The 17,304-nt window shown below is 36.1% G+C and overlaps 1 protein-coding gene across 1 annotated transcript in view; it reads right to left on the reverse strand.

Annotated features, from left to right (window-relative positions):
* SLC24A2 (solute carrier family 24 member 2) overlaps positions 1–6,010 on the reverse strand; it is a 656,915-nt gene extending 650,905 nt beyond the window's left edge. The window contains exon 1 of the mRNA XM_053702654.1: positions 5,072–6,010. Coding sequence (XP_053558629.1) covers positions 5,072–6,010 — 939 coding nt within the window. The remainder of the gene's footprint in view (positions 1–5,071) is intronic.
* Between the last annotated feature and the right edge of the window lie 11,294 nt (positions 6,011–17,304).

Here is a 17,304-nt window from a genome sequence, read left to right on the forward strand (position 1 = left end):
GATAGTTTTGATGCAAAGAGGTAGATTTGGGTATCGCCGGCATACAAATGATAGTGAAACCTGTGGGACTTTATTAAGGAACCTAATGAGGACGTGTAGATTGATAAGAGAAGGGGACCGAAATAAACAAATGAGAGTAAAATAAGTAAGATGAGAGGAAAAACAAAAGGAAAAAAGGAAGGGGGGGCATGGCATGCATGCACGAATAGAGCTACAATAATGAATGAAAAGAAATGGATATAATAAAGGTGAAATGAGAATGTAGAGAAAAAGAAACCAATAAGATGAGAGATTATAAAAAGTTTTGGTAGTGTGTGAGAAACCAGAGTCTACATTAAGTCCTTCATTTCTGGTGTTGAAATGTGTGATCATTTTCATCTCAAACATCTTTCGTTCATGAGAGTCTTTGAAATTCCCTTTAGGAACTTTAATCCTGAGGTTTAGGATGGAGTGACCAGTCTGGGTGAAGTGATGATCAACAGGGGTACAATATTCGTTTTTCTTGTGGTTCTTGATCGAGTGTCTTTGTAGATTCATTCTGAGATGCAGCTTTAAGGCAGTTTCTCCAATGTTGCAACCTCTCTCACGCACTGTACACTGTATCATGTGCACCACATTAGCAGATGGGTATGAATAAGATCCTTTAATATTGTATGATGTGTTATTGTGTCTGGCTGTGTTGTTGTCACATACATGTTGACACCATTTGCAGAGTGATTTGTTGCATTGTGCAGTGCCATTCTGTGCAAGCTTCTGTTCTGTGGTCAATTTGCTGCGGACCAATCTCTGTCTCAGGTTAGGCGGTTGTTTGAATGCTAGTATGGGGCCCTCTGAAATTAGTGGTTGTAGCTCTTTAATAATTTTGCGTACTCCTTACAGAGTAGGGTTGTAAGTGACTAGTAGAGGGGTTCTTGTTTTGTTTTCCTTTTCTTTTTATTGTAGGAGCCTTTCCTGTGGTGTTTTTAGAGCAGATTTAATTTTTTTCAGATATTGTCCTTTCCTTGTAGCCCTTTTGCCTAAATGACTCTGACAGTGTACTCAGGTGCTGATCTCTGTCTTTTGTGTCAGAGCAAATGCGGTGATATCTGATAGCCTGGCTGTAGATGACATCTGTAGATGATACCTTGTAGATGATACCAACAGCAGGACGTAACATCAAATTGGACAGTTACAATGAAAGTTTTCGCCTGAGAGTGGCATCCCTAATCACCACACAAGAGAAAAAAAATCACTTATAACCTCTCACCTATGGAAAGAAATGCCTTCATCGTCATCAAGCCGGCAGACAAGGGTGGATCAGTAGTTATCATGAACACCCAGGACTACACTACAGAAGGTTACAGACAGTTGTCTGATGTAAACTACTACAAAAAACTGGACAAGGACCCCATCAAGGAATATTCAGCTAAACTCACAAAATTTATCAAAACATTTACGAAACACATACAGCAATAATTATAAAATTTGGTACATTCCAATCCTCAGATAGGTACCTTCTACATGCTGCCCAAAATCCACAAGCCAGGAAACCCAGGATGGCCCATTATAACAGGTATGGGAACACTCACTGAACAAATATCTGGCCTAATAGAAAACATTCTTAAGCCTCTAGTTATAAAGACTGATAGCCTTATACAGGACACTACAGACTTCCTTAACAAACTTAACCAGATTAATGAACTACCTGGAAACACTATACTAGTTACTATGGATGTGGAATCCTTATACAGCAACATTCCACATAAGGATGGTATTGAGGCCTGCAGTAAATTTCTCTCATCCCACCAACCAACACACACATATGATAGTGCATCTATTGCCCAACTTATAGAATTCATACTCACACACAACTATTTCAGTTTTAATAACAATTACTACCTACAAATGACAGGAGCAGCGATGGGCACAAAAATATCACCCCAATACGCTAATCTTTTCATGGCTGACCTAGAATACAGATTCTTATGTACTCAGCCCCACAAACCTGATATACATATTATCATCACATTGATGATATTTTCATAATATGGACACAAGGAGAAAAAAAAACCTTTTAGATTTCCACAAATAATTTAATTAATTTCAACCGTCAATAAACCTTAATATTGACTTTTCAAATTATAGTGTGAATTTCTTGGACTGCACAATAACTGTCACCAATGGCATCCTTCATTAATCTGTATACAGAAAACCCACAGACAGGTACAGCTACCTTCACAATTCCAGATTCCATCCCAATCACATTAAAAAAGGTATCATCTACAGACAGGCTATCAGATATCACAGCATTTGCTCTGATACAAAAGACAGAGATCAGAACCTGAGTACACTGTCAGAGTCATTTAGGCAAAAGGGCTACAAGGAAAGGACAATATCTAAGAAAATAAAATCTGCCTTAAAAACACCACGGGAAAGGCTCCTATAATACAAAGAAAAGGAGAAAAAAAAAAAACAAGAACCCCTCTAGTAGTCACTTAAAACCCTACTCTGGAAGGAGTATGCAACATTATTAAAGAGCTACAACCACTAATTTCACACTCAAAAAAAAATATTTCTTGAACCCCACATACTGGCATTCAAACAACCGCCTAACCTGAGAAAGAGATTGGTCCGCAGCAAATTAACCACAGAACAGAAGCTTACACAGAATGGCACTGCATGATGCAAGAAATCACTCTGCAAACTGTTTCAACATACATGTGACAACAGCACAGCCAGACACAATAACACATCATACAACATAAAAGGATCTTATTTGTGCCCATCTGCTAATGTGGTGTACATGATACAGTGTACAGCGTGTGACAGAGGTTGCTACATTGGAGAAACTGGCCTTAAGGTGCATCTCAGAATGAATCTACACAGACACTCGATCAAGAACCACAAGGAAAATTAATATTGTACCCCTGTTGGTCATCACTTCACCCAGACTGGTCACTCCATCCTAAACCTCAGGATTAAAGCTCTTAAAGGGAATTTCAAAGACTCTCATGAACAACAGACGTTTGAGATGAAAATGATCACACATTTCAACACCAGAAATGAAGGACTTAATGTAGACTCTGGTTTCTCACACACTACCAAAACTTTTTATAATCTCTCATCTTTTTGAGGCCTATTTATGAAAGGTATTGCGGACGTGATCCGACAGTGCAGATCAGGTCCGCAAGACCTCGCTGAATGCGGAGAGCAATACACTCTCCGTATTCAGCATTGCACCAGCAGCTCACACAAGCTGCTGGTGCAACACTGCCCCCTGCTGACTCGCCGCCAGCAGGGAGGTGTCAATCAACCCGATCGTATTCAATCGGGTTGAATTGCAGCGATTCCTGTCCGCCTCATCAGAGCAGGCGGACAGGGTTATGAAGCAGCGGTCTTTAGACCGCTGCTTCATAACTGCTGTTTTTGGCGAGTCTGAAGACTCGCCAGAAACACGGCCTTTCCATACAGAGCTTGATAAATGGGCCTCATTGTCTTAAATTGGTTTATTTTTCTCTAAATTCTCGTTTCACCTTTAATATATCCATTTGTTTTCATTCATTATTGTAGCTTTATTCGTGCATGCATGCCCCCCCTTTTTTCATTTTGTTTTTCCTCTCATCTTGCTTATTTTACTCTCATCCTCTGCTATTTATGACACCCCTGTCACCCCCTCCCTCCCTTCCATCTGTTGTGTGTAGTGTGTTTCTATATCAGATTGATCAGTATTGCTTCAGACCTGAGGAAGGGAGGAAAACTCCCGAAAGCTTGTCTTTGAAATATTATGTTAGTCCAATAAAAAAGGTATCATACTGCAATACTCTAGTATTTAAGCATTTTATCTACTGGACTAATATGGCTAATTCAATCTTCACTATATATATATATATATATATATATATATATATATATATATGTGTGTATGTGTGTATACAGCACATTCAGCTATACATGTGTGTGTGTGTATACCGCACAGTCAGCTATATATATGTGTGAGCACAGCACACACAAAAAATGTTTTTGTTTTTTGTGTTCAATGTTGAATTTTTTTTATTAAATTCACATTTTTTTCAAAGAGGGGAGGGGCGGGGCACTGCTTGGATTCTTGCACCTGGGCCCTGTGGTTTCTAGTTACGCGACCATGCAAGGGTCCTCAAAGGATATGGGTGTATGCCACATTTTTGCTAATGGAAGTACATTGCAAACATTCTTCTATTTCACACTGAAATACACCCATGCACATTTCCATTTTGATCTTTATATCCCTTAAAATATAAAGTTGAGCTCAAAATATTGCTTCCGCAAAAGCGATATTTGCGCTCAACTTAGCAATACAAGTGACGTGCAATACGCATGCGACCTTGCGTTCGCATTGCACGGAAGCATTGCGCTCACAAGAGAGCGCTTTCATAGGCTCCAATGGGAGCCTCATTCTCATGCCGTGAGGCACGGCATGATAACAAGCTCAGCGAAGGGGGTAAGTCGAGCAGCGATGGGCAGCAAATATAAATATATATGAATATATAATTGTGTGTTAATATGTGTATATACACATTTTAACTCATAAATATATATGTATATAAGCATATACATATATATTGACTGGAAACACGCAGTCCCCATAGACCACAATGAAAATTCACTTTTAACCCCTAAAAGCTGCTTAGTTCAGATTTTTTTTCTTTAAACAAAAGATGCTAAATTTTTTTAATTTTATAAAAGCCACTACATTTTGGGAGAATTGGGAACATTTAAAAAATGATCCCAAGGTCTGACATCTGGTAAAAATGTTTAGCGCTAATTGCTATCGCGGTAGCAATAACCAGCCACTTGTAACGGCTGGTTATTTATAACACACCCCTAAATGGGCGAATCTGCCCATTTGCGGGTGCGCAATAAATTAGCGCTCCACTTGTAATCTAGTCCTTAATCAGTTGTACAAGACATACTTTGATCATTTTCTTGCAAATCACTGAGGATTGGTAAATATGTTTGTTTCTAATTTCTCAATTTATTAATAAAATGTCTACTGACTTTAGCTGTTGTAAATACAATAACAGAGGGAGATACAAATATATTAAAACCAACCAACCTTTCCGTCAACATTGGATGATGATACCTTTACAACTTTGTTTCTGTTAATTGTCCTCTTCACAAAACCTTCCACTTGAACGTTGAACTTCATGAAGGTGACATAAGTTAAGTACGCTATCAAGAGCATCAAGCTTTCCCACCACTTGATGAAATTGTCTAAAAAAAATGTTATAAGCATAGATAGGCCCACAATATAAAATGATACATCCCGAAAGAGTGGCCACCAGGTTAGGTTTAGGACCTCTTTGGAGAACATAGCACACATACCAATCACAAAAAGAATATTGAATACTGCTGATCCAACTATAGTGCCAATTCCAACATTGCTATGTGATATAAATACTCCAATTAGTGAAGTGAAAAGTTCTGGGGCAGAGCCACCGGCCGCCATGAATGTTGCACCGGCGACATCATCAGAAATAGCCAGTTTTTCTGTGATAACTGTTAGTGAGGGGACAAAGAACTCATCACACACTACAGCTAATGCTATGAACATGTAAATCATCCCAAATACGTGGAGCACCACTGCACCTCGTCTTCTGTCTTCCAGACTAAAAATGTCTTCAGGGTAATCCCCCTTTGAACGATTGATTGCTGTAGTATTGTCCTTATTTTTGTATTTCATAGAAATAGTTGAACCTGGAGTATCATTTTGGTTTTGCTCTGTGATGTCCATCAGAGTTCTTTGATGTCTGTGAAGAATAGATTGGCTTTCTGCAGCAGTCGTCTTTTCATTATTGTTTGGTTCTATCTTAAAAAAGGCACTAACTGTAATGGACAATAAGCTAATGGCTGTTATACTTATGAAAAGACCCAGTATTCTTATAAGTCTTAGTTTTTTAAGCACAAATGGGTGCCTCTGACTATGGCCAGTCAATGTTTTTGTTAGGCAACAGCTTTCCAAAAAGTTGCCAGCAGTGGTTTTGTGTAGCCCCATTTTGTCAGCTCCAAAAGGTCACTGCACTAAAAATTCAGACGAGATGTACGATCATTATTCTTCAGTGTAGTTTTAGGTTAAGGATGTTTTCAGTAATTGATAGTTCTTTGTTTGATGATCTGAGTTCTCTTCATTCAGGCTTAAGGAAGAAAAAGAAAACATGTAAATATTTTTTTTTCATACACATACATACATATACACAAATCCATACACACACCCACACAAACATACACACACACACACACACACAAACATACACACATACATACACACACATAAATACCATCAACAAAAAATTGTGTCATATTTTCTCATACTATTGCTGAGATATATGCAGTAACATGCCTGTTTGTCACAGTATTTTTACATATTAAACTAGATTTACATGACTTGAGTAGGGTTGCCAGGTGTCCAGTATCTAACTAGATAGTCCAGTGTTTTAGCCAGTTGTCCAGTAAAACTTTCACCGAAATACAGTTAAATGTTCTGTTGTTTAGAATTTCTGATTGTTAGATAAATGTAAAAGGTGTGTTCATGTCAGCCACAGTAAAATTATTATTTGTATGTTACTGGCAGCTAAGGGGTAAAATGACTGCTTAGTTGTGAAAACTATACATGGTGGGATCAAGAGTGGGGGTTAAGGTAGAGTTTTATTGAAGGGAAGCAGTATAGCCCTTCCTACCTACGATTTTGCCCAGTGACTTACAGATAGTCCAGTATTTTTGTGAAGGGCAGCTGGCAACCCTAGATTTGAGAGTCTTTACTAATTCAAATGGCAGCTCTTCTAATTTATTGGAATAGCTTTAAAAGAAAAGAAAAAAAAACATCACTTAAAGGACCAGTCAACACATTAGATTTGCATAATCAACAAATGCAAGATAACAAGACAATGCAATAGCACTTAGTCTGAACTTCAAATGAGTAGTAGATTTTTTTATAACAAATTTCAAAGTTATGTATATTTCCACTCCCCTTGTACCATGTGATAGCAATCAGCCAATCACAAATGCATATACGTATAGTCTGTGAATTCTTGCACATGCTCAGTAGGATCTGGTGACTCAAAACTTGTAAATATAAAAGACTGTGCACATTTTTTTAATGGAAGTAAATTGGAAAGTTGTTTAAAATTACATGCTGTATCTGAATCATGAAAGTTTAATTTAACCTGAGTGTCCCTTTAACAGTTCAATTTAATTTTAGCATTAGTGACCCTTTAATGAGTCATAATCTGAAAATGGACAATAACATGTTCATAAGTAATTGTTTTTAGAATGATACCAATGGCACTACATATTTATTATTACCAGGACCTAATAAGTCCTTTATTTATAGAGTATTATTAGTTTACTCAAGTAGGATCATGGTGCTATGGGGCCGATTTATCATTGGTCTGTCCGACATAATCCGCTTGTGCAATGCCGCCCCCTGCAGATTCACGGCCAATCAGCAGCAAGCAGGGGGTGTCAATCAGCCCGATCGTATAGGATCGGGCGGATTGATGTCCGTAGCCTCAGATCAGGCGGACCAGTTATGGAGCAGCGGTCTTAAGACTTCCAAGCAGCGGTCTTAAGACTTCCAAGCAGAATCGATAGGGATAAATTAAGCAAAGAAATGTAAAATTACCTAGGGCCATTAAACTACTTCTGGAAAAGAAACAGAGTGTATGTGGGATAAATAATACAGTATAGTATTAAAAGGGAGTTACAAGCCAAATTGATTCATGATTCAGACATAGCATACAATAAACTAAAATCACTGTTTTTTACTTAGCTCCTGTACAAGAGAGTACTGTTAGGTAGAATTAGGAGTTTGCATGTGTTTGGAGCACTATATGGCAGTAGTGTTTGAGTTTAAGGGCTATGAAACCCAACTATTTTCTTTTGTGATTCTGACAGTTTTTACCATCTTAAAAAGTTTCCAATTTACTTCTATTATAAAATTTGCTTAGCTCCCATGATATTCTGTGTTGAAGAGATACCTAGATAGGCATCTACAGCACTACATGGCAGAAGATAGTGCTGCCATTTTGTGTTCTTGCAAATAGATAACATTCTTGTAAAACTGCTGTCATATAGTGCTCCAGAAATGGGCTGGCTACTAAGCTTACGTCTTTCAACAAAAGATACCAACAGAACAAAGAAATGTATAAAATATGTAAATTTGAAATGCCCTTTATGAATCATGAAAGAATAATGTTGGGGTTTATATACCTTTAAGGTTTGTAACCATGTGCTGTTATACATACTCAGTGTTATACATACTGTGTTTTTCCTCTCAGTGTACCTTGTCCCTCCATGGACTTTTACTTGTTGACCAAATAAAGGCTAAGTTTTATACAGCGGCTGCTTCTAGTTTCTTCTTGGTTATACTGTTATACATACTCCACATACCTCCCAACATTTCCTGAAGGGTTTTCGGAATGTGGAGGTTAGGGAACTTGTGGGAAGTGGCCCACTGGTGTTTTCTGGTTGAGGAAGTGAGGAGGGGTAGTGAGGAGGTGATGGGCAGGGACAGGACATGCTGTGGGCGTGTCTGGGTGGGTCATGAATGGGAACTCCTTGAAATGGGATGCTAAGAAACTGTGGATGGTAAGAGAGACAGACATCACACCCCGTCACATTCCTACAGGATAGCAGACAATTTGGATGCATGTCACTCTAATACAGGCTCATTAATAACACAATTTGAAAAGAAAATAGCGAAGGCACTCAAATGAAGCATTCTGAGCACAAATGAGGGGCTTATTTATCATTTTAGGAAGGTTTTGAGGACAGACAAACGTTTTTGTGAATCAGTTTGCACCTATTACTACCTGACAAGTTCCCCTCTGTTTCCTGGTTAGTTATTAGACTATTCTAATGATTAAGTTTACACTTGAGACAGGAAAATAGTTGGACTAGATGGGAGTTCTTTTTTTTCTATCAGTTGTCAAAATCAATTTTCCTGTGAATCTCATAATCAACAACTCTTCCGCTTCTATTTAAATATCTCTTGATAATGGACAGATGAATGTAAAATGACTATATTAGAAATAAAAAAATGAAAAACATAATAATGGAAGTTAAACAAAATCTCAGTTTTGCTATATCCAATATGTTCAAATAAACATGCAGAGTCAACTTCAGATACTTATAGTTAGTACAAAAAAATAAATGGATACTAAATCAAACATGGTAATTACAACACTAACCAATGTAAATTATAGGGAAGAAAAACCTGAAGTATTTTTGTCCCTACTTGTGGAACAAATATGTGTTTAAGTACATCACAGTGACATTATGTCAGGATTTTCACCATCAAATGCTGTGCAAACTAAATACACTGTGCAGTTTGTGCATCTGTCTTTATAAACAAATCTAACATTTCAGTTTCAAAGTTTTTTTCCCCCTGTGGTTTAGTATGAACGCAGAGGATTGCATGCAAAAGCAAAATAGAATGTTGCACACTCACAGATGTTCTGGAACAGTGTAAAGAAGGTCATTATTGTTGAAATTCACTTATGAAAAGGGAACATTCTAGTATGATAAACAGCATCCCTGAATTCTCTACCATGTAATTAGTGTGGTAAGTCTAAAGTAAATAGATGGCTAGTGTATGGAACTTAATAACTAGATATTATCAAATATATTTCTTTTTTTTAGAAATGTATCTAATCTAATGGCATTTGAGAATATAACTAATTAATGAACTCTTACCACACAGTAAACATAGCATCAGAGTGTATCATACACACGTATCCTGTTTCTTCATTTAAATTTATATAACCAAATGAGTTATTAGTAACATTCAAAACAGTTAGATTTATGGCACTAGATTGAAAATAGAAGGCAATATAAATGACTGTTTCTATTCTGTCTTTTCAACAGCATGTAAAGGAAAATTCCATTCTATTCAGGGATGCTACTATAAATCATATGTGTTCAGCACTTCTCATTTGACAAAGACTAGATTTTATTGAAAATATCAAAAATAAAAGTGAAAAAAATCTGTGGGTCCAGATTATGTTAATCTCTAGGGGTTATGATGCACTTTTAATTTGCGCTAGTTATATCACATGATCTATTTAAGATTCAGAAGTTCTTCTGAACAATGGGAGAATCACTAATTTAGGGAAGTAGAGAAAGCTACAGGTATGTGAGTGGTTAGTAAGATAAACAAATGTGTCATAATATCAAACAACTTTTATGCACAAAGACAGCACATTGTTTTTATGCAGAAAGATCATGCAATATGTAAGATGTAGCATATCTAGATTTTAGTAAAACATTTAAAACTGTCCCATTTATAGACCATTCATAAAGTGTATTGCTTTGGATTAGACCTAAAATAAAAAGGGCAATATTACGAGTGGAGCGCTATTTAGTGCTTTTGCTAGAGCGCTAATAGTAAACTTTTTGCACGCAAAAAGCCGAACTTAGAATATTATGCATGCTATAATCTAATCCCCCATAGAGGTCAATAGTGGGGAAAAAAGGGGAAAAAACCTAATACTCCACTCGTGCACAAATACGATCTCATTTGCACTAAACCAACAGTAAAATATTATTATCCACATTCCAATGGTCTTCACATAGCAGAATATGTTCTATGCATTGATAAATATATACTTCTACATATATCTGATGGTATTTTGGTACAATATATATTTATACCTATCTATATATATATATATATATATTCCAAAGAAATGGTCGCACTCTCAGGTCTTTTAGTGAAAAAATCGTAGTTAATTTTAATGAAACGTTTTCGGGGTATTCCTCCCCATCATCAGCATGATGCTGATGATGGGGAGGAATACCCCGAAAACGTTTCATTAAAATTAACTACGATTTTTTCACTAAAAGACCTGAGAGTGCGACCATTTCTTTGGAATATTAATTACATGTTGGCACCCAGGCAGATGACCATTGGAGGGTAACACTGTACAATTGATGGGATTTTATATATATATATATATATATATATATATATATATCCAATTTGAAGATTGCAGCACTCTCACAAACTCTTCCCTACTCAGCAATAATCAGACCAGAGTGCATCAAGGATAGAATAAATGAATAAAGAAAATGCACTCTTTGGATTTAAAAGTTTTCAATAAACTTTACTGTGTGACGTTTCGAGGCTTTTACCCCTTGCTCAGACAGGAAGGGGTGAAAGCCTCGAAACGTCTCACAGTAAAGTTTATTGAAACTTTTAAATCCAGAGAGTGCATTTTCTTTATTCATTTTTATATAAATAAATAAATAAATATATATATATATATATATATATATATATATATATATATATATATATATATATTTGTACAAATATGGTGTTGTCAGCAACCAACCATATTACCAATAATAGGCTAGTAACAAAAAGTATTAACAAGCTATTGGTGCAGGAGAAAAATATTCAGTTACTATTCAACAAGAAGAAGATTATAAAGCAATTCCTGCCAGCACTAACTAATACCTTTGAAATTAGCGGATATAATACCTAGGTCTAAGATACCTCAACATACCAAATAAAGTTACCTATGTCTAATACAAGTAAAATCACAACTAACAAAGGGGAGCATATATAAAGCATTTATTGGGGCACACACAAGGCATAAATTTACATAAATACCGAAGCTCCCTATCATAGTGCACTATGAATCCCCAAATATGATTAAATAATTATGAAAATAAAAATAAAATAATTGAGTGCACTCTCAAACTCATATAAATGAAAGAAGAGGACAATTAGCAATTCCTGTTTAAAGTCACAGAAATGTTTCCAATTTGCATGAATGTTTCCAATTTGCAGCACTACAATAAGGAAGTTCAATTCCAGAGATAAAGTTACCCTTATGTGGGTATGCAGCGGATAGTCAGAGAATGTCAGGACAATTGATGCAAGCTAGCTACTACCCCTTACTTATTCAACTGCACTGAATCCTGTGCACGGGTAGTAATAGCTGTAGTGTTGATGGCAAACGCACACTTTAAGCATTCTCAAGTGTTTGCCATAGCGGTAAATACTTGCGGTTCTTTGAGGAGTCCCACTGTTCGCGGATCAACACCTCCTGGGTATACCTTCCAGGGTGTTTGTCCCCTCTGTTCCAAAGTGTGTAAGGATTCCAATAGATGCACCACATGACGTTTGCTCAAAGCGACATCCCTTGCTTGATAACAACTGCCTGTGTTTCTCCCAAAAACGACTTGCCAGCTACGCGCGTTTCACCCCTTAGGCTCTGGGGCTTCTTCCGGCTCCAATGAAAGTCACATGACTATGAATACCTGTGATCTCTTTTAAAGACCTGGACACGGAGGAAAACTCCTCCCATTTTGAAGCCTTTTGAAATATTTACAGAAATGTTTGGGGTAAAATGGTAACAATAATGTAACAATAAAGAACTCATGTTACTTAATATGCAATACTATATTACAGTATGTACAGCAATTGATCATTTTACGAATTTTGCTTTATGAAAACAGTATTTTATTATTTGGCTCCCCCTTGTTAGTTTGTAAATAACCTATTAACCAACAACGATATTACTAGCTCTAAGACACCTTAGAAATAAATCTGCAATCTTAAAGATCATATAAACTATAGCGATTGTTTAATTCATAATAGATATACAGTTTTGAATAAATATATTTTTTTATATATAGGTATATTCTTTAGTAACAATGTATTAGTTGCTTGTCTAATTTTTGACTTATGCTTGTTTTATGTATCTATAGAAAATTGATTTTATTATTAACTTAGAGTTAGGACTTTGATATATTTTACTTCCCCTTCTTATAATTTAAGATAAACTATGTTTAGGTTTATTCAGGAAAGGATTTTACAGAGTGCTTTCCAGTTATTCATTCTCCCAGAAAACATGCATAATTTATTTCTTTATTCGTACCTAGTGGCGCAAGTGTTTTTAAGTTAAAGATCCATTTACATTCATTTTGTAGTAATAGTTTGTCTAGATTGCCTCCTCTCTCTTGAAGATCAATTTTCTGAAGGCCCCTAAATTTAAGTTCGTGTTAATTGCTATTATGTTTTAGAAAGAAATGTCTTGCTACACTACTAGTATCTATTACTTTATTTTTTATATCTCTTTTATGTTCTTTAATTCTTTCCTTTACCTCTCTGTAGGTTTTCCCTACGTAATAACAAGGACAACTACAGTACACTAAGTACACTACTCCTTCGCTAAGACAATTTATATGTCCTTTGATGTGCCAAAGTTGACCGCACTTATCAATAAATTTATTTCCCGTTACCATATTGCTACAAACTGAACATTTTGTACAGCGAAAGTTACCATCAGATTTTTTATATTTAGATTGCTATCCCTATATAAAACGAAATGGCTTTTAACTAGTTTGTCTTTAAAGTTTGGTGCTTTTCTGGCTGTCATTTGTGGTACAGTACCAACACATTTTGCTATTGAGGAATCAAGGGTTAAAACATGCCAAAGTCTGACAAGAATAGATCTTATTTTTGCCCAGGAATCATTATATGTACTTATGAATCTGACAACATAATTTTTGTCATTACTTTTGGGTTTATATCAAATTTTCTGTCTGTCCAGATATCTTGTTTTACTATAAGCCCTTTTAAGGCAATCTTGTGAATACCCTCGTTCCTTAAATCTTTGTTTTAAATCTCTCACCTCTGTTTTGAAGGTGTCTTCTTCCGTACAATTGCGTCTATGTCTCAGATATTGACCATATGGTATATTATAAAGTAGGTGAGCAGGATGATGACTACCTGCTCGTAGCAGTGTATTTCCTGCTGTTTCTTTTCTATGAGTGGCAGTGATAATTGACTGATTTTCATTCATTATTATTAAGCCCAAAAAACTAATTTCAGGTTTACTGTAAGTAAAAGTAAATTTTAAATTGTAATTATTTATATTCAGAGATTTCATAAAATCTTCTAGTTTTTCTTCTGGGCCTTCCCAGAGCAGTAATACATCATCTATAAAACGTATCCATAATCCTATAAAGTCTTTATATATGCCATCCCAAATTACTTCCTTTTCCCAAAAACCTAGGTACAGGCATGCATAAGTAGGTGCACAACAAGTGCCCATGGCTGTACCTAGTGTTTGTTTATACATTTTTTTTATTAAACGTGAAATAATTATGTCTCAGTAAAAAATTCAGAAGAGAGACTACAAATTGTGTATGTTCATTATATATTTTACCTCTCTGTTCAAGAAAAGATCTACATATTTCTACTCCTCTGTCGTGTGGAATTGAAGAATATAATCCTTCCACATCAATTGTTACTAATAAAGTGTTTTCGAGGATAGAGAGGCCTTCAAGTTTTTTTAAAACATCAGATGAATCTTTTACAAAAGAGGGTAGAGTTTCAAGAAAGGGTCTCAAATTATAATCAACATATTCAGAAGTTTTTTTCAGAAAGGGAGCCAATTCCAGATATTATGGGCCTGCCAGGCAGAGGCATTTTACCCTTATGCAATTTTGGGATTGTATAGAAAGTAGGAATTATTGGGAACTTCACTTTTAAATAGTCATATTCCCGTTTATTAATTATACCTTGTTTCAGTGCTTCCCCCAGGATATTATCTAGTTGTTGAGAGTATAATTCTGTAGGATCACTTTTTAAACCCTTATAATGTTTTTTAGCATTTATTTGTGTTGTACATTCCTGTAAATAGTCTTTCGTATTTAGTACCACAACATTCCCATCTTTATCTGAAGGCTTAATGGTAATGTTGTTGTTTGCTTGCAAATCTTTTAAAGCTGACATTGTTATTTGTTAAGTTTTTAACTGTTTTTAAGTTATTGTCCATTTCTAATATATCTTTTTCTACTAATTTTACGAAATTGTGCACACTTGGTACTGTTAATAATGAAGGCATGTGAGTTGATTTATTTTTAAGAGTACTAAATCCTATGTGTGATGTAGTTTGTAGCTCTCTGAAGACAATTCTTCCAGCTTTGACAAAATTTGACGATCTCTTATATCAAGTGTATTATCATGTGGTTTATTTTCAAAGGTTTTCTTTAATATTAATTTTCTTGCAAAAAGGTTTAACTCCTTAACCACAGTAAATTTATCACATTTATTTGTGGGTGCAAATGATAGTCCCTTACCCAACACTTGAATTTGGTAGTCTGAAAGATCTGCTTCAGAGAGGTTTACTACTTTTTTAGTTTTTATTAAATTTTCTGCTTCTCTTTTAATTGATTCCTGAGTGGGTATTTCTTGCTTTCTTATGTAGTTTGTCTTATGCTTTCTACCTCCCCTCCTGGTTCTTTTTTCTCTTCTTGTCTCTGGTCTAAAAAATCACTTCTTCTACAACGTCTTTGTCTGAATCTTTGTTTATTTTTTTATCTTCCACAAATGAGCCTCCTGATTCTGACCTACTGGTCTGATTTAATGAATAATTGTAAACTTGATTTTTTTGATAGTCATCCAAATCCCTTTCAAATTTTCTCCTTTTTCTAAATTTAATTGTATCTTAAATTTTTCTGACCTCCAGTTTGGCCACTCCCATAAGTTTATCATATTGCTCATTACTTTTCCATTCATCAACTTTTTCTTTTGCTTCAGTTAAATCAATTTGTATTTGTTTTAGTCTCAATTCATTCTCATCTATCATAAGTTTCATCCAATTAAATGCACATTCACTCGCATAATTATCCATTTTTTTCTGAAAATCCTCCAATAAGGGTTCATTCGGGTTTGAACCAGGTCTTTTTCTAATGCGTAGGCCCCTAGGAATCATTTTGGCTTCAAGATATTTATTTAAATTTGAAATTTCCCATTTTAATTTTTGCTCTTTCAATATTTTAGTTTTATATATTTTGAAAGTTTTAAATATACCCTGGCTTTCTTCTGAATTTTAGTCAGTAGTAGCTGAGCTACCTGGTAAAGAAAAGGTTTCATTCATATCAAAGTCCCACTCCGTTTTGTCAAAACCTGCCATATCTATATATGCTATATATTTGTATCTTACCCTAGGAATTTAATATTTATAATAGAGAGTGCACGGCAACAAGAAAGACCACTTGAATAGTCAGAAAAGTGTTTGTACAAATATAGTGTTGTCAGCAACCAACCATATTACCAAAATAGGCTAGTAACAATAGCCTGTTGTTAAAGTATTAACAAGCCAATGGTTCAGGAGGAAAAGATCCAGTTACTATTCAACAAGAAGAAGATTATAAAGCAATTCCTGTCCAACACTAACTAATACCTTTGAAATTAGCAGATATAATACCTAGGTCTAAGATACCTCAACATACCAAATAAAGTTACCTATATCTAATACAAGTAAAATCACAACTAACGGACTTCCGGTGAGCAGCTCAACAAGATGGCCACTGCTTCACACTGCTCTGTGAATGTCAGCTGCTTTTGAAAGAATCGTGGCTGAATCTTAAGTCATCCAGACCTCCCTTGACAATAATTGTGTCTGGGAAACTTATAGGATCAGGAAGCTCCAACTCCTGGCCACCGAGAAGGCAAAAAAAGGAATTTAAACCCATTCACTCTTTTTTTATTTTTTATTTTTTTGGGGAGTGTTCTCTATGGAACCCAAGATGGAGCGCACTGTTTCCTCCCTCATTGACATTTTTCAACCTTTGTTTGACTCCCTAGCGGCTGCCATGGAGGAACTACTCTGGGAAACACGAGTGCTTCGCACAACTGATTGTATAAAAACTTCCCCTGCACGGATGGGTGACCGGGTTACTGGGGAGGGTGGAATAGGCGGCAAGCGCAAAACGCACCATATTGATGTCTCTGAAGAATCGGTTTCTACATCGGGAGATTGGCTGCTTAGTCTGAGGAAGGAATCTAACGACTTTACAAACCCGATCTCTTGCTCTCCCTGGCACTATGTTCAGATGGCAAGCAGCTCCAGCACGAAAGTCGTTGTCTTTGGCCCCACAAGTTTTGCCGCTGACTCTCCTCAGCCCTATGGTCCTACACTTAGCACCTTACTATGCCTCAGCCTTAGATTAAAAGACAGGCTGTACTCACTGAAAGCTGGAGTGGGATGACTGTTGATCTACCTATATAATAAGGGGGAGACAGGAAACCTTATGATCTACTGGGTTTGCTTGGTTACCGGAGTTGACTGAACCATAATTGATGTGTTTTCTGGACTGACAGGCTGGCGGGTCTCTCTAAACCTTTAATTGATATTGGAGTGAGGTATTATCTCTACTTAGAGATACTCCAGCCTATTTCTCAGCAAGGGACTTACAATGCAATCCCCTCTAGTTCACTGCTGATCGGTACCAGAGAGGCTGATCGGAGCCCAGTCTTGCATGACTGCT

Source organism: Bombina bombina, chromosome 2 (genome assembly GCF_027579735.1).
Source record: "Bombina bombina isolate aBomBom1 chromosome 2, aBomBom1.pri, whole genome shotgun sequence".
Taxonomy (NCBI): domain Eukaryota; kingdom Metazoa; phylum Chordata; class Amphibia; order Anura; family Bombinatoridae; genus Bombina; species Bombina bombina.